This window comes from Barbus barbus (assembly GCF_936440315.1).
Source record: "Barbus barbus genome assembly, chromosome: 2".
NCBI lineage: Eukaryota > Metazoa > Chordata > Actinopteri > Cypriniformes > Cyprinidae > Barbus > Barbus barbus.
Window position 1 is genome coordinate 36378533 of NC_136730.1, and position 22129 is coordinate 36400661.

Sequence of the window (22129 nt, forward strand, 5' to 3'; positions counted from 1 at the left end):
TAAAAATCATTTAGCTCACAACTGTCAGATATTTGTGAACTAAATCTGATGTAAAGGGGGATCTGTTTAAGCCCACTGCTTGAATGTGGCCTCGTCCACATAATGTTGTGTAGGTTTTAGGTCAAAAAATGAAATCAATTATTACAATAATTGTAATTCACGTTTATCTTCCCCGCAGGTGTAGCAGCCAGTTTCATTAAAATGTTGTTCATTTAGCCCTATGTGATGTCTGTTTTTTTATATTTTTTGTCAACATACGTTATGTATCTGGATCCACCTTACTGACTAGTGCTGGCTACTCTGACAAAGCCATTTGCTTTATACATTCAGTATATCAGAGTATAAGCAGTTTATTTCTTAATGAAAAAAACAAGCCAAAATAATTGCTGAAAATCAGACAAAATTGTTAGTTTATGCTCTGTAGATAATTAACATTATTCACCTAATTAGATTACAATTGATGGAAAAACAAAGGATGCAATGTTCAGAACATAGTAACGATACAATAATTAATTATCATAGTGGGAAGAGATGCCCACTGTGGGCATTTTACCCCAAGTAGCTGGGTGTGTTTTAGCCCATAGCCAAATAAAGAAAAAATTGTGAAAATATAATTATATTTTCCAAATATAAAATGGTAATCCCTAACAACATGCCTTATTTTCATATAATTTATAACTGTGAAAACACTTTATTTTACTGCTGAAATTTAGATCACTTATGGCAAATTTATTTTCTCTCAGGTACATGCAGTGTAAATGTAACGGAGCCAACGAGACAAGAGGCAAGTGGATCCATTTACTGAGCTTTATTAACAGGCGTAGTCATCAGACAAGCATGGGTCAAACAGAAATATATATGGCAAGACAAAGAGTAGCCCTAGGGCAAGCGTGGGTCTTCGATCGGCGAACAATATCAAACAGGGCAAGGCAAAGAGAGATAATCTAGGTACACAGCAATAATCCAAACGAGGTGCAAACAAGGTCCGAACGGCAAGGCAAAGGGTTAATCCAGGACACACAGGCAGGTATCAAACACAAGAAAACTAACAAGGCAAGACTATAACTACTGAGAGGGCTCTGTAGAGTAGCTATCGCTAGGATATACGCTAAACAATACTCGGCGATGACAGAGAGGAAATCCAAGGCTTATAAAGCTTGTGTGATCAGTGAAATTATATATATATTATATATAGCCTATGTAAAATTACAAAACAAACATTCATCAAGCAGTAATTTTTACTTAAGTAGCCTACATAAAAAAAATCACGTACTTTTGTACTTTCACTCGAGTAAGATTGAAAAGGAGTAACTTTTACTGGAGTAATATTTTATTATATGTATGTACTTTTACCTGAGTACTTTACTTGTGTACAGGGGTGGACTGGGACAAAATTTCAGGTTGGGAAATTTCACACTCATCCAGGCCATCCCATACACCCACAACAAATTTTGAAACCACAGACAACAATATTTATTTTGTATGGCCATCATCATCATCATCGCATTAAAAAAGTTTAAATCCCTAGGATGGGGCCGTGCAAAATAATTAATGCATGAATTATGGTTTTGTACTCAAAATTTTTTTTTTATCTAATTTTATGGAAGATTTAAGATAACAGATTAACAAAATAAAAAAAATTTAAAAACACCACCCCCCCCTTAGTAGATTTTATTTTGTTGCCCCAGGGCAACGCTATGCAGTATAGGTAGTAAATCACAGAGAAAAATGTAATATTGTCTCAACATTTATTAGGAAACAGGTACTCTTTTGAACTGAAAATGTGTTTCAAATATTTAATTGACATTTGTCCACTTCAAATATGACTTGACTTAAATATTTTATTTAACCAAAACTTGTTCTCAGTCCATACAAATTCAACAAATAGTGGCCATTTCCTTTTAAAACATGCTGTAGACATGTTTGCAGTGTTCACTTTCTCACTCGGTGTGAAACTTCAAGAAGCAGTTTGTAGTGCTTGTGAAGCAGAGGTGGGCATTACACTTCCTGCATTTAGCTTTTGGAGTGCCTTTGCAGCCTGGTACCCTGCACCTGCCCTTCTTCTCACTCATGATGATCCAGTGGGCTGTAGCATCCAACCTCACATCTGGGATTGGGATTGGAGCAGTGGGTCCCTGCCTCTTCTTTGTCTCATAATCACTTGAAATTCCACCACTGGGCCGTCCTCTTTTCTTTTCCAGACTTTTCCCAGATTTGCAGAGACCCTGTGCAATGTAGGATTTGAATGCATACAGCCGCATGACCTCAGCATCTGACAGGTTATTGCATTTACAATGCCGTTTGTACAACAACCAGCAGGTCACCACAATCATGTCTAGAAAGTGGAAAACCAGACGATGATACCACTTTTTTGATCTGATTTTGGTTCGGTAGAGGGCTATAAGTGAGTCGAGGAGGTCCACCCCTCCCATGTGCTGATTATAGTCTCTTACAACAGCAGGACAGGGGACATCAATGATTGCCTTGCTTCCTCTGTCCCATCGCTGGACATGAGTGACTGGGTGTGCTCCCACGTAATCACTCAGAAGGGTCACTGAGCGATTGTCATACCACTTTACTGCATACAAAGTGGTATTGCCAACAATTGCTGTCTTTTCTTGAAAAGACCCACGGCCAGATCTTTTCAGCTCAGCATCAGAAACCATGCTGCTGCCTGGTAATCTGGTGGAGCGAACAGTACCAAGACAGTGCACCCCTTGACGAGCTAGCTCAAGTTGTAGTGGGACACTGGTGAACCAGTTGTCAAAGTACAGTTTGTAGTTTTTGTGTTGTGGCACTGGTTGAGCAAGGCGGAGGACAACATTTCCACTGGCTCCTATATCTACCAAATGGGTGGGCTGCACTACTTTTCCAGTGTATACTTCAATGTTGTGTGGAATACCATCAGAGCCAGCCAAAACCATAAGCTTATACCCCCATTTTTTGGGCTTCTTCGGCAGATATTGCTTCAGGCGATTTCGTCCCTTAAATGGGACCATTTGTTCATCAATATTCAGCTTCTCTGACATGGGTATTGTATTCATTTTAGAGACAAGATGAGTAATCAAGGGTCGGATCTTGAACAGCTCATCAAAATTGTCATCAGATCGAACTGGTTGATCATCATTATCATTGAAATGCAGGAATCTCTTGATTTCCTCCCATCTGTTTAGAGTGAGTGTATCTGCTACTTGAGAAATTCTGCTTTCAGGGCGCCAAAACATTCGTGTTGCTGGCAGTCCAAACAAGGACATGTACAAGGTAGTGCCCAAGAACTTCTCCAGTTCGGTTGTGGTTAGGTTAAGGGGCTTGTTAAGATTAACCTGTGCTGCATACAAATTTGACTGTTCTACAACAACGTCAAGTATATCATCAGAGAAGAATGTCTTGAAGTATTGATAAGGGGATAAGATGTCATCAGCATTTGGAAGGCTGTCTTGCCAATCAGGGTATGCAGGGAAACTAGAATCATGGCTGGTTTTCCACCTTGGTTGCCGAGGGACATCCTCACCATCATCATCCTCAGATTCTTGTTCTTCTTCACTCCCCTCATTATCGTTTTCTTCATCACCTAGAATAAGAGAACATTTGTGGCTAAATGAATTGCAAATTGTGACTTTGATAGAATTACCTTCCTTTCCCCAATAGCTTTCTAAAATCCTATTTTCTGCAGGAGTTATGGTATATAATATTTAAACATGCCTTTTATTTTTAAACATGTTTTTTTTTCTGCTTTTCAAACCTCTTTCTGGGGTCCATTCTTCATCACTGTCACTTCCCTCAAGCTCACTGTCCTCACTACAAAATCCATTGTTTGCTATATTTCTGACAAATAGCTTCTCTCTGTTCTTTCTACCATAAAATGTCCCTGCATCCATTTTCCTGTAAACATCAGTGCACAAAACAAAGCAAAATCAGAAACACTGATATTGGCGTTTAAAAAAGTAAAATGTCTGTATTTAGCATGTTATTGCATTGAAAACTAGCCTGCAAAAATAAAGTAAAAATTATATATATTTCTTTATTATTATATTGAGCACAAATACATGTAATGATATGTGATTACATCAAAAAACACTGTCAATGAAGACCTCCTTGAAAAGTACCCCTTACTGCATAACGTTGCCCTGAGGCAACAAAAAGAAAAACTGAATTGATTAACATGCTAAATAAAAAAAAGAGAATAAAACCTGACAAAATGCTAATCTACTCCTTCATGCACACGTACATATTTTTTATTTACAATTTATGTCATGTTAAATAAGATTACTAAAGCAAATAATCTTACCTTCTTCTCACAGCATGCACTCCTGTGACCACGTGTCAGAAAAGGAAGTCCCGCCTTCAAATAATGCTTGATAGAGAGTGCCACACCTTTTTGGACTGTTTTTTAACAATTATTTGACCGTTTTGATTGGTTGAAATCTTTTAAAGAAACATGTAATGGAAATGGGGCTTAAGAAAACCTTCTGTTGCCTGAGGGCAACGCTATGCAGTAGAGGGTTAAAGGTTATCTCTTGAAATTCCATTTTCCTTTTTAGCCTCTTCATTTTCCCTGACATCTCTCTGTCTCTCATGTGTGTGTTTACTTTTGTCACAAATTTTCTTATACCTGTCACTCCACATTGTTGCAAAACAACCACGTCATTGTAATTTTTTTTGCACATAGTATACATTTATTTTAGAAAAATGTAAGTATTACATTAGGACCATGTTTTATTCTGCATGGCACAAACCAAGATGGCAGCAAGCTGGTTATACGTTACATGTCTACTCTCTGTTTCTGCGTTTGTGCTAATTTTTCAGTAATGCTGGCGCACTTCAGTATTTTCTGCAGTTTTTGGAATATCTTTGTCACCTGCCTGTATGTGTTTGCGATCATTCTTGGATTGCGGATGCTGGATGAGTGCTTTTGACAGTGAGTTCGGGGATCTGTTAATCCTCTGCTGATCCGGTGTTTGGTTGGATGCCGTCTTTGTGTGGCGAACGAGCTGCATGCGAACTCCTGGTCCTGTGTTGTCCTCTGGCTGTTTTGATGTTTACCGGATCTCAGTTTTTCTAGTTTGTGCTACGAGTACTGTTTGGATAAAGTTACGATAAAGCGCTGGCTGATAGCATTGACTATTTGTTTACACGCGATCTAATTCAACTTCAACATCATCTTTCAGCTGACTCGGTGGATTGCAAACTTGGACTGGACTTTACATGCCACGGATCTTGAGCTGTTTTTGATGGACTACTCACTAATATTTAAATCTGCGGTTTGTAAATATGGACTGGATTCCAATATGTCACGGTTTCAGAGTTGCTTTTTATCAGATTACTTATTTACTTCTAAAGGGAGAATATTTTAGATTTTTGCTGCACTATGTTTTTTTTTATTTGTGCAGCTCTGTTGAAGTTTTCAATAACTGACAAGCGCCAGTTGAAGTTCTGTCTACTCCATTTATATCAGGCAGCACATGCTCAACTAGCTGCATACCATGGGGCAAGTCATTGCCTTTATCATCTCCAATCATCACCAGCTCAGTTTTTTTGGTTCGCTCAATCAGCATTATGGTCGTACAGGACAATTTTTCTGTGCCCCTTCATCCTAGTAAGACTAATAAGGATTTTACCATCAAATTGTTCAGATAGAGATGTCTTATCATTCTTTTGTTGTTGATGTCTGGGAATATTCAGGCAAATCCCAGGCCATTTGATTGCTCATTTTCAGATATCTTGGCAAATAATTCTCTGCATTCATTAACTTTTGACTGTTTTTGTAATCATAAAGGTCTTGGACTAATGCATTTGGACTAATTTTTTATAGTTAAGTTTCAGTTTTTGGAAAATTTTGGAATGTTTAGCAACAGATTTTGAGGTAATTACTGAGCACTGTAATAATTTACAGTGCTCAGTAATTACCTCAAAATCTGTTGCTAAACAGTTTGAATTAGTACTTTACAAAATCGTTTTATCTAAAAATTTATTTATCACTGTAGCTGGTTGTTACAGACCACCCTCTTCTCCTGCATGTGCTTTGACTGTTTTATGTGAAATAATTGCGCCTTACATCTCTTCTGAATTTATTTTGTTAGGAGACTTGAACTGGGATATGTTTGACCCTCCATCATCCTTACAATTACAACTGGATGCACTAAACTTGTCCCAGATTGTGCAGGCCCCCACAAGATATAACACTAAGACTATGGGATCTGGTTCATTAATTGACATTATTCTTACTAATAGGCCAAAGAGGTATACATCTGGAGTGTTCAGTCAAAGCTTTAGTGATCATTGTAGTATAGTTTGTGTTCGCAAGGACACCACCTTAAGAAATCCTTCGGTGCTTGTTTTTTGAAACAATTTAATGAACAGGCTTTTTTGAATGACCTTGCTGATATGGACTGGTATAGAATTGGGCTTATTCCTGAAGTCGAAGATGCGTGGGCATATTTTAAATACTTGTTCAGTACTGTCTTAAATAAACATGGCCCTCTTAGAAAGATTAGAGTAAAAAATCGTCTTATCCCTTGGTTCAGTTCAGATCTGTCAGAGCTTATTCGCCAAAAACACACTATTGCGTAGAGCAAAAACTTCTAATAGTATCTCTGACTGGCAATCATATAGGGCTAAATCAAGTTATTTTAAACACCATTTGAATGTTAATGATCCTGATCCCCGAAAATTTTGGAATACCATCAAAACAATGGAAAATAAAACATCTCTTCCCATTTGCCCATGGTAATTAAATATGATGGTGTTATCACAGACAAATCCAAAATGGTTGATCAATTTAACAGACATTTTGTTAATGCTGGTGTGCCTACATGAGTAATTCTGGTACTTCTAATTGTTCTCTTGTTAATTTGGCATCTGTTGTGAATTCACCTGCCTTAGCTGCCACATCCTTCTCTTTTCAGCCGATACAAGAGTCTGAGGTACTTGGGGAATTGCTCAACCTGGATATTCATAAATCTGCTGGATGAATTAGATCCATTATTTTTAAATAAATCAGCTTATATTATTGCAGCGCCTTTCACTTAATCTTTCTCTCCAAACTGGTGCTTTCCCGAGGGACTGGAAATCTGTTGCTGTAACTCCACTTTTTAAAGAGGGTGATAACTCAGATTTAAATTGCTACAGACCTATTTCCATTTTGCCCTGTCTCTCTAAAATATTAGAGAAGTTGGTCAACAAGCAGCTTATGCACCATTTGGAGACTTACAATGTTCTTCATCAGTTTCAGTCTGGCTTCAGATCCGGCCATAGTTGTGTTAACGCTTCACTTAAGGGTCTTAATGACATTATATGTGCCATTGACAACAAGGAATATTGTGTAGCTGCATTTGTTGATCTGTCAAAGGCTTTTGACTCTGTGGACCATGAAATATTGCTGGATACACTGAGATGTATTGGACTATCTAAGAGCTGTCTGGCTTGGTTAAAGAGTTACTGTTCTGGTCGTCACAATCAGTAAGGGTGGCGGGGTTTTGATCAGATTGCCTGCCCCTATTTAAAGGGGTCCCACAAGAAAGCATATTGGGGCCTATACTTTTTAATATTTATGTTAATGATATTGCTCTTGCTGCAAGTGATTCTCACGTATATTTATACACTGATGACACTATCATTTACACATTTAGTTCTTCCTTGACCTCTGTATTATCTTTATTGCAGGCCAGTTTTACTCGCATCCAGCATGCTTTCTCTGGTCTTCAATTAGTTTTAAATACAAATAAAACAAAATGCATGGTTTTCAACATAAATCTATTACATGTTTAAAATCTGCCTAAAATTTTTTTCATCGGATGGCTCTGAGATCGATTATGTTGAATGCTACAAATATCTTGGTATCTGGCTTGATAGCAAATTGTCATTTGAAACTCAGATAAATGTATCGCTCGGAAATCTCGTATTGTTTTTCTTTATAGTAACAAATCTTCTTTCACAAATTCTTCAAAACAACTTTTTTTGTTAAAATGACAGTGCTTCCAATTTTGGATTATGGTGATATAGTTTACAGGTCTGTTTACCATGCTGCAATCCGCTTTGTGACTGTAGCTTCATTTAACACTCACCATTGCCACATGTATTCTTTATTGAACTGGCCTTCTCTTCATTATCGTAAACAAATTTATTGGTTTCTGTTCATTTATAAAGCTCTTATTGGGAAAACTCCATCATATTTACAGTCACTTCTTAATAGTCATAATACAAGTCGTAATCTGCGCTCTAGTAGTTTCATTCATTTTTGCATACCTAAAGTCCGTACCTCCTTTGGTCATTGTTCTTTTCAGTTTTTGGCTGCATATGATTGGAATCATCTACAGCAGACTTTAAAGCGTAGCTCATTTATTTTGCTGTCTTCCTTTATAAATTCAATTCAGACATTAGTACAAGATCAGTGTACTTGTTTTTAGTTATTTGTTTGTTTTTGTCACTGTTTATAATTGTGTTATTTGTAACTCTATTGTGTTTTTATTGTATTGTACCTGCCTGTTATGCTGCCTCTTGGCCAGGTCGTTATTATAAATGAGAACTGGTTCTCAACTGACTTACCTGGTTAAATAAGTAAGGAATAATTGACGACGGGCCGTTGAATTATTAGAAAAATAATGCACACCCGAGGTGGTGATGCGGCCACGACGCGAAGCGGAGTTGCCACACCTCAAGACATCGATCAGATTATATATTTCAAGGGATTCGTCCGGTTTTTCTACTTAAATCGCTATTGTGAGTAGGATTATTTCTTCCGCATCTCATCCAACGACTCTTTTGCTAGTTCCAAAACGTCATTTTAAAGCTGGCAATGGAGGCTTGAGCCGTTGATAGCAGACTAATGCAGTTAATAATGAAGTTATTAGAAAGAGAGCGAGAGAGACAGAGACACAGAGAAAGAGAAACAGAGAGAGAGAGAGAGAGAGAGAGAGAGAGAGCTTGTATGAATTAGGCTACCTCTGTGTGTCCCTCAACAGTGTTCTGAAGCACCGTCTCTAAACTGTAAATCTGCTTTAAGATGCAGCGCTGTTATTACCTCGCTAGTGAGAAATGTCATGTGTAGTCTTTAAGTTGCTACACTAGGCTAACTGATAAAATCGTCAGGGCAGCGCTGACAACGATGCGAAGTGATATGGAACTGTAATGCGGTCAAGAAAGCTGCCTGGAACTACGTTCGCCGTGCGTTTCCCTGAAAATAATTGCACACCTCAGAACGTTCGTCAGCCAATCAGATTCAAGCATTCAACGGCCCCGTAGTATAAAGCTTAAATAATATATATATATTATCTTGTCTAAATGTCAAAATTAGTACAATAATACCTACATCTTCAATATATCTTTATAGAAAAATCTTAAAGCTGAATATGTTTTTGCATTATCATTGGTCATGTTTTGTCCTAAGGAAAATTAACCATCTTATTATTAAACCCATGGTAAAAGCATAGTAACCAGGTTTTTTTTGGAGGATTGATTACCATTTGTATAACCACAGTTTTCCTACAAATACCATGGTGAAACTATATAGTGCAGCGAAAAGTCTCGGTTACGTATGTAACCCTCGTTCCCTGAAGAAGGGAACGGAGACGTCACGTCGGTGACCGACGAATTGGGATCTCGCTTAGAGAGACCAATCCCCTACGAGAGTATCTAAACAAGCCAATGGATATTGGCATGCGATTATTGCATCCAGCTGCCGCTAATCACAATGTGAGTATAAGTAGGCAGCGGGTGCAGCGCATATTCAGGTTTTCGCTGAGGAGCCGAGCCGGTGACCCGGCCGCTCAGCGGTGGTACAGCAGCCGTGGCGACGGGACGTGACGTCTCCGTTCCCTTCTTCAGGGAACGAGGGTTACATACGTAACCGAGACGTTCCCTATCAGTCGGTCACTCCGAGTCACGTCGGTGACCGACGAATTGGGATCCCTACCAAAAGGCCACGGGTACTGCCCCTTCCAGTGTCCTGTGGAAGCCTCCTGAGCCCCTATTTTTTGGCGCAGGTCAGGGCTACCGCAGAAGACCAGCTACTGCTGCCATGGCACTACCCACTCAGTAAGACTGGATAACACTGGGAAAACGTACCCGTTCTAGTTGGAACCGGACGCTACGGAAGCTCGCCCTTCCCGTAGGAGGTTCGGAGCAATTACGCATATGATCAACCTTAGGCGCATATGGAGAATTAGAGGAAATTGTACCTCATGGAGATTGGCAGAAGACCTGCCGGGGAAACACGGGCTCTCGGGCTATACCGTGGACTATACACATATGGGGTCCAAAAAGGCCTTTCATATGGAACCCAGCCTTCTACCGGTTCTCATGGATTCAGCGAGTGAGGGCCTGGCGTCAGATGCTCCGCCACATCTGACTGCCGAGGGGACGGAGGAACTCGACAGGGTCTACAGTACGGACTCTCTGGAGCAGTTTTAGCAAGCCGACCCGAAAACGGAACCTCTCAGTGCTTCTACCCGTTTGAGGTGAGAACACAGGAGGAAACCGGTTCCACACGAAGGCTATAGAACCTAGCGAATGTGTTAGGGGTCGCCCAGCCCGCAGCTCTACAAATATCTGCCAGCGAGGCGCCACGAGCCAACGCCCAGGAGGATGCAACAGCTCTAGTAGAGTGAGCTCTCAACCTGAACGGGCAGGGCACACCCTGTACCTGGTAAGCCAGGGTGATGGCGTCCACTATCCAGTGGGCCATCCTCTGCTTGGAGACGGCCTTCCCCTTCTGCCGACCTCCGTGACAGACAAAGAGCTGGTCTGAGGTCCTGAAGCTTTGTGTCCTGTCAACGTAGCATCTTAGCGCTCGGATGGGACAAAGCAAAGCAAGGGCTGGGTCTGCCTCCTCCGAGGGCAGCGCTCGCAGGCTCACCACCTGGTCCCTGAAGGGAGTAGTGGGAACCTTGGGCACGTAGCCAGGCCGGGGCCTCAGGATTACCTGGGAGTCAGCCGGCCCAAACTCTAGGCACGAATCGTCGACCGAAAATGCGTGCAGGTCCCCTACCCTCTTGATGGAGGCCAATGCAAGCAGGAGCAGAGTCTTCATTGAAAGAAACTGCAGCTCAACTGACTGCAAAGGCTCAAATGGGGCCTGCTGTAGTGCTTTGAGCACCAGAGACAGGTCCCAAGAGGGTATAGAGGGGGGCCGTGGAGGATTTAACCTTCTCGCCCCCCTAAGGAACCTGATGACCAAGTCATGCTTACCCACCGACTTCCCTTCCACGGGGTCATGGTTGGCAGCAATCGCAGCCACATAGACTTTAAGGGTGGAGGGAGACAGCCTTCGCTCCAACCCCTGCTGCAAAAAGGAAAGCACGACTCTGATCGGGCAGTTTCGGGGGTCTTCTCGGTGAGAAGAACACCACTCGACGAACAGGTTCCATTTCAAGGCGTAGGCCTGTCTCGTGGACGGCGCTCTAGCCGAAGTGATGGTGTCAACTACCCCTTGGGGTAGGTCACCTAGAACCTCCGCGTCCCGTCCAGGGACCAGACATGTAGCTTCCAGAGGTCTGGACGCGGGTGCCATAAGGTGCCCCGTCTCTGAGTCAGTAGATCCTTCCTCAGAGGAATCTGCCAAGGAGGGGCTGTCACGAGGAGCATTAGTTCTGAGAACCAAGTCCGAGTGGGCCAGTACGGCGCCACGAGCAGGACCTGCTCCTCGTCCTCCCTGATCTTGCATATTGTTTGTGCGAGAAGGCTCACTGGGGGAAGTGCATACTTGCGAAGGCCCCGCGGCCAGCTGTGTGCCAGTGCATCCGTGCCGAGTGTTCCCTCGGTCAGGGAGTAAAACATCTGGCAATGAGAGGTTTCTAGAGAAGCAAACAGGTCTACCTGAGCGGGTCCGAAACGTCTCCAAATCAGCTGGACCGTCTGGGGATGGAGTCTCCACTCTCCGGGGAGCGCAGCTCGTGACAGCTCGTCGGCTGCCCGGTTGAGCAAGCCCGGAATATGAATGGCACGAAGCGACCTCAGATGCTTCTGACTCCAGAGGAGGAGGTGGCGGGCGAGTTGCGACATGCGACGGGAGCGCAGACCACCTTGTCGGTTGATGTACGCAACGGTCGCAGTGTTGTCCGTGCGGACCAGTACGTGTTTGCCTCGTAAGCGCCTTCTGAGACGGATCAAGGCCAGACGTACCGCTAGCAACTCTAGGCAATTGATGTGCCAGTGCAGTTGGGGGCCCGTCCAAACCCCCGACACTGCAAGCCCGTCGAACGTGGCACCCCAGCCGGTGGTGGAGGCATCCGTGAAAACCACAGCATGCCTGGAGACCTGTTCCAGGGGCACTCCTGCCCGCAGAAACGAAAGGTCTGACCACGGGGTGAGGGTTCGGCGACAGGCCGGTGTGACTTGGACCCGGTGAGTGCCGCGTTGCCACGCCCACCTCGGGACTCGGCCATGGAGCCAGTGTTGAAGCGGCCTCATATGAAGCAGCCCCAGCGGCGTGACTGCCGCTGCAGCTGCCATATGCCCCAGGAGCCTCTGAAATTGTTTCAGTGGGGCCGCTGTCCTGCTCTTGAACGCATTCAAGCAGTTCAACACCGACTGAGCACGTTCCTGCGTGAGGCGTGCTGTCTGACTGACCGAATCCAACTCCATACCGAGAAAAGAGATCCTCTGCGTCGGGGAGAGTTTGCTCTTTTCCCAGTTGACCCGAAGGCCCAACTGGCTGAGGTGTGAGAGCACCAAATCCCTGTGTTCGCACAACTGGTCCTGAGACTGAGCCAGTCGTCCAGGTAGTTGAGAATACGAACGCCCTGTTCTCTCATGGGAACTAGGGCTGCCTCCGCAACTTTCGTGAAGACACGGGGCGACAGGGACAGCCCGAAGGGCAGGACCTTGTACTGATATGCCCGTCCTTCGAACGCAAACCGCAGGAATGGCCTGTGGCGCGGAAGGATCGACACATGGAAGTACGCGTCCTTCAGGTCGATCGCTGCAAACCAATCTCGGGGACGGACGCACCCGAAGATGCGTTTCTGCGTGAGCATCTTGAACGGAAGCTTGTGAAGAGCCCGGTTCAAGAGACGCAGATCCAAGATCGGTCTCAACCCACCGCCTTTCTTGGGTACAATGAAGTAGGGGCTGTAAAACCCCGACCTCATATCGGCTGGAGGGACCGGCTCTATCGCATCCTTCGCCAGTAGGACTGCGATCTCCGCGCACAAGACAGGAGCATCTAACGCTTTCACTGACGTGAAGTGGACGCCCCTGAACTTGGGAGGACGCCGGGCGAACTGAATCGCATAGCCGAGTCTGATGGTCTGGCGGAGCCAACGAGACAGACTGGGAAGCCCTAACCAGGCCCCCAGAAACCGTACAAGTGGCACCAGCGGGACCACTGACGTACCCGCGGCGGGGGCAGCGAGGAGAAACGCAGGGACCGTGCTCGGGCGTCTCTTTGCCGGTCCGAAGCAGGGTCAGCGTGTGTGGAACACCAACCTGCGTTTTGGCAGAGGGTGCGTGGGTAGTACGGTTGACCGCACTCCCGAACCGCCCACAGCTGCTCACTGGCGAGAGAGGCGGGATAGTGTGGATCAAGACTGACTCGTCCACAACTTCCCGTCCCCTCGGGGGACCCAGAGATAGAGGAAACTGCTCTTTTGTCGAGTTTTTGGGTGCCACTGACCGAGAGGTCAGTGGCGGGGAAAAAAGAAACAAAAGATTCTCCGCCCGGCCCTCCTCCGGGGGAGGGAGTGGTGCGTTCACCATCTCCCGAAGAGCATCCCCCCCCATCTCCGGGTCGCCCGTCTCAGGGCCGCTTGCTCTTACGCTTACCACCAGGTTTGGCGGGGGCCTGGACGGGCGGGGCGGCTGCACGGCGCTGCTTTGCTGGAGGCTGCTGCGTTTGCAGCGCGGGAGCAGGGGCGGCGGCAGGCGGCCGCCCTCGGCGACGAGCAGGCTGAGGCGCTGCCACCGGCGGCCGGGTGGAGGCAGCAGCTGCACGCCGGGGCAGGATGTGCCTGATGGCCTCAGTCTGTCTCTGTGCAGCGGAGAACTGCCGGGCAAAGTTCTCCACTGTGTCACCGAAAAGGCCGGCCTGGGACAGAGGGGCATTCAAGAACTGTCTCTTTTCTGCCTCCCTCATGTCCGCCAGACACAGCCAGAGATGGCGCTCCTGGACCACCATAGTGGACATCGCACGGCCCAGAGACCGCGCCGTAACCTTCGTCGCCCGTAGCGCGAGGTCCGTGGCGGTACGAAGTTCTCTGAGAACTTCTGGGTCGTGACCACCCTCGTGCAGGTCTCTCAGTGCCTTAGCCTGATGGACCTGCAACAACGCCATAGCGTGTAAGGCGGAAGCAGCTTCACCACAAGCCGTATACGCACTGCCGGTCAGGGCCGACGAGTGCCTACAGGCCTGGGAGGGGAGCAACGGAACCCCACGCCAAGTGGTAGCAGTAGTTGGACACAGTTGCATCGCAACTGACCGCTCCACTGACGGGATGCCCGCATACCCCCGCGCTACCCCACCATCAAGGGTGGTGAGGGAGGACGAACCACCAGACCGGTTTCGGGCAGTGAAAGGTGCCTTCCATGATCTCATCATGCACCTCCGGGAAGAAAGGCACTGGGGTGGGGCCCTGAGAACCAGCGCGAGCCACCCCGAGAAACCAATCGTCCAACCTAGAGGGTTCGGGACGCGGTGGAGGATTCCACTCGAGCCCGACCCTTTCGGCGGCCCGGGCAAGCATAGCCACCATCTCTGGATCCGAACAACGGTGCCGAATCATCATCCCCAGAGTGGTCAGACTCACCCTCCGATGCAGCGATTGACATCTGGTCGTCGAGGGGAGCACCAAAGGATACAGCTGGTACTCCATGAGAGGGTCCAGCATGCTCCCTTGGCAGCTCCACAGGCTGCGAAGTGCCGGTGGCAAAAAGAACCCCCCTCTGAGGGGAATTCCTCACTGTCACCGTAAGACCAGTCCGGCCACTGTCAGAGGTAGTGGTCCCTCGGCTGCCGCCAGGGGGAGCCCTAGATCTAGGCAGGGGCACGGGCACTCCGCCCCTTTGCAGGAAACGGAGCCTGGTCCGCAACTCCGCGATGTTCATACTCCCGCAGTGAGAGCATGACTCATCCACGAAAGCTGCCTCAGCGTGATCAAAGCCCAGACACGAGAGGCAACGATCGTGACCATCACCCGGCGCCAGGTAACGACCGCATCCAGAAACGCACGGGTGGAAAGGCATCTTGAAAAAGACGCGTCTTTAAAAAGACGTTCCACCCGTGAATGCTCTTTTAGAGAAAAGCACTCTTTTAGTGTGCTGAAGCGCACAGGGGAGATGGCCGCTTGCAGCACGATCAGAGGGTAGTGCAATCCGATGTGTGCAACCCACTCGACAAAGGGAGACCACCACCGCTGACGCGCCGTCACACCAACACACTGACTTGCAGACACTTTGAAGAGTTGGTCAGGAGCAGAACGAAGAACGCTCGGCTCCGAAGCGAAAAGCTGAATATGCGCTGCACCCGCTGCCTACTTATACTCACATTGTGATTAGCGGCAGCTGGATGCAATAATCGCATGCCAATATCCATTGGCTTGTTTAGATACTCTCGTAGGGGATTGGTCTCTCTAAGCGAGATCCCAATTCGTCGGTCACCGACGTGACTCGGAGTGACCGACTGATAGGGAACCATTGTTAATTTATGGTTACATTGTTTAACTATAGCAACCATAGTAATGGTTTTATTTTAGTAAAACCACATTTCCACATTTAATTTTCGTAAGGTTGGTGTTGTTGTCTGCCTTTGCTAAACCTGTTTTAAAAGGATGTGAATATTTGTCTGATAAATTCACAATAGTAATTATGTCCTGCTACTGCTGACATTTGCTAGCAATTTAATGCTTAACTAAGTAAATGAAGACAAAACTACAATAGTCTATTTACTGATGTAACTGACCTGGGGCATGTTTAATAAAACAAGTTTACCAAGCCAGGTTTATTTCAGTTAGTCTGACTGTGAGTTTATTTGGTTAAAAATAAGTGTAACTAACTCTCAGAAGAGAGTAAATAAGGTAATTACTCCTCCGCTTTATTGTCCCTGTTAATGTAATGAGTCCTTTATTTCCGCCTCCATAGTAGAACGTTAATTTCGCATCTAGAAAGGGGGACTTGTTAGTGAGACGCACACATGGACAAAAGGGGAAAAAATATCATGTCGCTCTAAACACTCCGAAATCATTCTAAAGAAAAGGAGGGGATAATTAAGCACCTAGCTGGAACGGGAACAAGGTATTGTGTTTGGTTTGTTTAATGTTTATGTGCATTGATATGTAGGTTAATTTATTCGACTTGAAGTGTTTAAATGTGTATCACTTATGTCATGTGAAGTTATGTTAACAAACTTTTCAGCATTGTTAATACTGACTGAGGCAACGTCATAAAAAGGTTTTTATAAATGGCTATTTGTAATATTGTTATATATATATATATACAATATATTGTTTAATGTGGCCTTCGGCTAATGTTTGGGTTCGTAAGAGCTAATTTGATGTTATTTATCTGTCCTGTAGCTCTTACGGTGTTTCAAGAAGAAAAAAGCGTAAGAAAATAAAGGCTTTTTGAAATATCAGTACGCTTCACCATTGTCTGGCTGGGGTTTTGCTACAGTAAGAGCTTGACCCGCATCGATACTGACGACGTGTTGTCTACGACGGGACACGGAGGGTCTTCACGGCGCCGGCTACAGCTTCTGCTACATCGTGTCATCAAGAGGCATCCTCACGCCTCGCGCCTGACCTACTTTGGACAGCGGTCTCATGGATTCGGTGCAATGGTCAAGTACAGCCACACTCACGGACATTGATGTGGGACTGTGAGTATTAATCCACTATTATACAGTCTATAGTACAGCAATAAGGCGAACAACGGATGAACGGCTTCTCGGACTGAACATTTAATACTTACCGGCTCAGCAACGAGAGCAACAAAAAACTGTGGTTACATTTGCACTCATGCCTGCATGCATCCACATGGACTCTTTCTAATTAAGGACCCTTAGACATTTTTATTTTGGACTTTGCATTTATTCACTTAGTTAAATGTGTTTTTTTTTGAGGATTTCATATTTACATTTCTCGCACTTTGGATTTAAGAACTTTGATAACTTTGTTTATTGTGGTATTCACACTGTCAATTACCAGTTATTTGAGTGTCTATATGTAAATGCATATGTGCTAGCTACTTTAATCTGATGTTCTGATATTTTGTTTATACAGTTCATAACGAGGGCTTTATCGTATCTGCTAAGGGGTTTTCTTCTGCCATTAGAGTTAAAAATTTTAGGTGATAATGTCAGAGTCAGGTAATGAGATAGAGGTGGAGGAGCAGATAGCAGGTTATCAGCATGAAGAATTACAAGGTGAAGCCCACATAATGGTAGACTCGTCAGAGAGACCGTGTCTGAAGGAAACAAATGAAGCTAAACAACAAAGTCTAACTGATCTCCAAGGCAAGTTTAATAAGGATGATAATGCTCTTGAAGGTCCAAGACGCTCTGAACGTACACGCCATCCTACTGAGAAGATGCGCGCACATCAATATGAAGAGGCCAAGAAAAAGGAGAAAAGGCTGTATGCCATGTACGAGCAGTGGAAGCTCCACACACGGAAGGCAAGAGATCAGCTAAAGACTTATATGTCAGAGAGTCAGCTCTGGCCTCTCATTGAAGAGCTTAAGAGAGACAAAGAAGACGTAATGAACATTTATTATGAAATTCGAAATCTCACCACACCCTCCACCGACATAAGAAGAAGAGTTGATACATGTGAATCGGTGACCACAGAAATCATCAACATTGCCTACAGCAGAGCTATAGATGATGAAAGCGGGTTTAATGAGCAGCAGGAAAGACACCGCCTTCATGAACTGCTCCGCCATGACTATGCAAAGTCTGTCTATGGATCTGCAGCTTCTTTGATAAGTCACAGCCAGTCCGACCACTACTCCATATCTTCAGCCATGACAGCAAAACGCGTGGATGCAGCAGCTGAACTAGCAGTAAAAGAAGCAAATTATCAGATGCTGCTAGAGGAAGAAAGGCAAAAGGAATCCATAAGAGAGTTAGAGGAACAACAACGCAAGGCTCTAGAGGCACAAAGGCGTGAGTTGGAGCGATTGCAGGCAGAGAAAGAGATACGGGCAGCTCAAGCCAAGTTGCAGATCTACGAAAAGGAGACAGATCACAAGGATGCTAACTATGTTAAAAAGGAAAGGAACATGGAAGCAAAGAATATGCCTGTAACTACAGCGCCCCTCTCTCAAGTTGCATCGCCCCGTTATACAGACATTCCCTCTCTCGCTCAGATCCTTCAAGACAACATAGCCTTAAATAGGCTTCCTGTTCCTGAGCCATTTGTCTTCAATGGCGATCCCATACAATTCATTGAATGGAAGGCAGCATTCACCTCACTCATTGACCAAAGAGTAATCACACCAGCTGAAAAACTATACTACCTGAAAAAATACGTTGGTGGCCCAGCACGGCAGGTTTTAGATGGCAACTTCTACCGAAATGACAATGAAGCATACCAAGACGCATGGGACAAACTAGAACGTCGCTTTGGCCAGCCATTTGCCATTCAGAAAGCATTCAGAGAGAGGCTCACCAACTGGCCGAGAATTCCATCAAAGGATGCTGAAGGACTGAGACGCTTCTCAGATTTTCTGAATGCTTGTCAAGATGCCATTCCTCATGTCAAGGGTCTCGACATATTAAATGACTGGGAGGAGAATCGGAAGCTCGTTCACAAATTACCAGACTGGGCAGCTTTACGCTGGAACCGACAAGTCACGCAAAGCCTAAATGAAAATCAAGAATTCCCAAGTTTCAAGGAGTTTGCTAGATTCACGTCAAATGAAGCCGAGATTGCTTGCAATCCCATTACGTCCTTTCATGCCCTTCGTTCATCAGATTCTATCACTGAGAAGAGAAATCTCAGAGAAGTGAAGAAAAACAAGGCCAGTGTTCTTACCACTCAAACAGTCACTGACAATGAAAATCACAAGTCAGAACAGAGGAAGGTTAAGACTTCATGTATTCTTTGTCAAGATAATAGACACCAGCTTCATGCATGCTCCAAGTTCACTGAGATGGTGTTGGTTGAGCGACGCAACTACATAAAGGAGAAGAAACTCTGCTATGGATGCCTGAAACCCGGCCACAGTGTGAGAGACTGCCGTCATCGTCATTTTTGTGACCACTGTAAGGGAAAGCATCCTACAGCCCTGCATGATGACAACTATAAAAGGGAAAGGTCTACATCAGAACCAGAGACAAATCAAGGTGCTGCTGCAACGTCACTCAGTGTATCAGGTGAAGGCTCATTCAACACATCAATGGTGATACCAGTCTGGGTTTCATCTAAAAATGATCCAACTACTGAGAAACTTGTCTATGCACTACTCGACACTCAAAGCGATACCACGTTTATTGACCAAGAAGTGAGTGATGGTCTTGATGCTGACAAGTATCCAGTGAAACTGAAGTTGACGACGATGAGTGGAAAGGATACAGTGCTCACAAGCGAAGGTGTCTCTGGACTTCGTGTTAGAGGATATAGTTCTGCAGTTCAAGTTGATCTTCCAGTCGCCTATACAAAGGACTGCATACCTGTTAACCGCTCTCACATTCCCACTTGTGAGACGGCTAAACAGTGGAGTCATCTTGCAGAAATAGTGGATGAAATCCAACCACTGAAGGACTGTGTAGTAGGTCTTTTGATCGGCTACAACTGCTCAAGAGCTATGGCACCAAGGCAAGTCCTTTTAGGAGAAGACGAGGATCCCTACGCTGTAAGGACTGATTTAGGATGGAGTATTGTAGGGCGCTCACTACAAAATCATGATGCGTTGAGCACACATCATCTGTGTCACAGAATTTCAGTTAAGGAGCTACCTCCGATAACTCCTACCGACGTCATTCGCATCTTAGAGTCTGACTTCAAAGATGGCAGTGACGACAGCAAAATTGTGTCACAAGACGACATCACATTCCTCAACAGACTGGATGATGGAATAAGGAAAAATATGCATGGCCATTATGAAATGCCTCTGCCCTTCAAAACCAGACCCAGCTTGCCTGACAACAAAGGCTCAGCTATGACACGCCTCCTTCACCTCAAAAGGAAATTGCAACGGGATGAAAGGTATAAGAAGCATTATGTTGAGTTCATGGAGGAAGTCATCGGAAACGGAGATGCTGAGCAGGTCAAGGACGGTGGGAGTGAAGGGGAGAGATGGTATATTCCCCATCATGGCGTGCATCATGCGAAGAAGCCAGATAAACTTCGTGTAGTGTTCGATTGCTCAGCCAGATACAAAGGAACAAGCTTGAATGATCACCTCCTCTCTGGGCCTGACATGTTGAACAACTTAAGTGGAGTTCTCATCCGTTTCCGACAGCACCCCGTTGCAGTGATGTGCGACATTCAGAAGATGTTCCATCAGTTTCATGTGGTTGAAGCTGATCGAAACTTTCTGCGCTTTCTTTGGTGGAAGCAAGGAGATTTGAACTCCCAGCCCAGCGAGTTTCGCATGAAAGTGCATCTGTTTGGTGCAGCTTCCTCTCCGGGATGTGCAAACTATGGGATGAAACATCTAGCTAAGGAGAATCGCGACATCTACACTCAAGGCTCGAGATTTGTTATGAGGGACTTTTATGTAGACGATGGGCTCGCAAGTGTTGAAAACACTGAAGATGCTATTCAGCTTGCCAGGGAAGCTCGTGAACTCTGCGCTATGGGTGGTCTCCGTCTACATAAGTTTGTGTCTAATGACAGAAAGGTTTTAGAGAGTATACCACTCTCCGAACGAGCAACCAACGTGAAGGATATGGATCTCGCATTTGATGATTTGCCACTCGAGAGAGCTCTCGGGATGCAATGGGATGTGGAATCTGACCGCTTCAGGCTTAACGTCAGCCTCAAGGAACAGCCAGCAACACGACGCGGCGTTTTATCTACAGTGGCTTCTCTGTACGATCCTCTTGGGTTTGTGGCGCCAGTCGTCCTCAAAGCGAAGATCATTCTTCAGGAGATGTGCAGACGGGGCACTGGCTGGGACGATCCTCTCACTGACGAGCTTCGCCCGAAATGGGAACAATGGAGAAGTGATCTAGCCCACTTAGATAATTTCACCATGTCCCGTACATACTCACCTGCTGGATTTGGAAGGGTCTCAAAGACAGAGCTGCATCACTTTTCTGATGCCAGTATGAAGGGTTACGGCCAGTGTTCATACCTGCGACTCCAAAACGAAGAGGGCGATATTCATTGTGCCTTAGTTGTAGGAAAATCACGTGTCTCTCCAATCAAGGTCACTACCATCCCTAGATTAGAATTGACAGCAGCAGTTGTTTCCGTGAAGATAAGCAACATGCTTAAGGAGGAAATGGGATGTATTAATGCAGAGGAGTTCTTCTGGACCGACTCTAAAGTGGTCTTAGGTTATATAAGAAACGAAGCACGACGATTCCACACGTTTGTGGCTAACCGGATTCAGAAGATTCAGCTCAGCTCAGCCCCACAACAGTGGCGATATGTCCCAACAAACGAGAATCCTGCTGACCATGCTTCTCGGGGCTTAACTGCCAGTGAGTTTTTGTCATCTACCTGGCTCACTGGGCCCAAGTTCTTATGGAACAAGGAAATAAAGCTGTCTACAGATGAAGCACCAGAGTTAACAGTCGGAGATCCAGAGGTTAGGAGTGCTCTAGCGCTCAGTACCAAAACCACTGAACGCGTGAGCCTCATTGATCGCTTGTCTAAGTTCTCATCTTGGTCGCTAGCTACACGAGCGGTTGCACGCATTCTCAGGCGCATAAGCAAGAACAGATCAAACAGTCTCACCACTGTAACAGAACGAGAAGAGGCAGAACATTGCCTAATCAAAGATCTGCAGAAAAAAGTGTATAAAGAAGAGTTGAAACTGCTGAGCAAAGGGATCCCTCTACCACATCACAATCCGTTACACTCTCTTGACGCTTTTCTCCACGACGACGGTGTCCTCAGGGTGGGAGGGAGACTGTGCAACTCCTCTCTTCCCAACTTTATCAAGCACCCTGCAATCATTCCCAAAGATCATCATATCACAAGGATGATTATTGCCTATCACCACGAGAAGATGAAACATCAAGGTAAAG

The 22129-nt window shown here is 45.2% G+C and overlaps 1 protein-coding gene across 1 annotated transcript; it reads right to left on the minus strand.

The window, feature by feature from the left end:
* Positions 1 to 1940: 1940 nt before the first annotated feature.
* Positions 1941 to 5555, minus strand: LOC306881514 (piggyBac transposable element-derived protein 2-like; the record flags this gene model as incomplete). The annotated part of the gene is made up of 2 exons (XM_079435663.1): positions 1941 to 3571; positions 5483 to 5555. 2 exons carry the CDS (start codon positions 5553 to 5555, stop codon positions 1941 to 1943), a joined length of 1704 nt encoding a protein of 567 aa, XP_079291789.1.
* Between the last annotated feature and the right edge of the window lie 16574 nt (positions 5556 to 22129).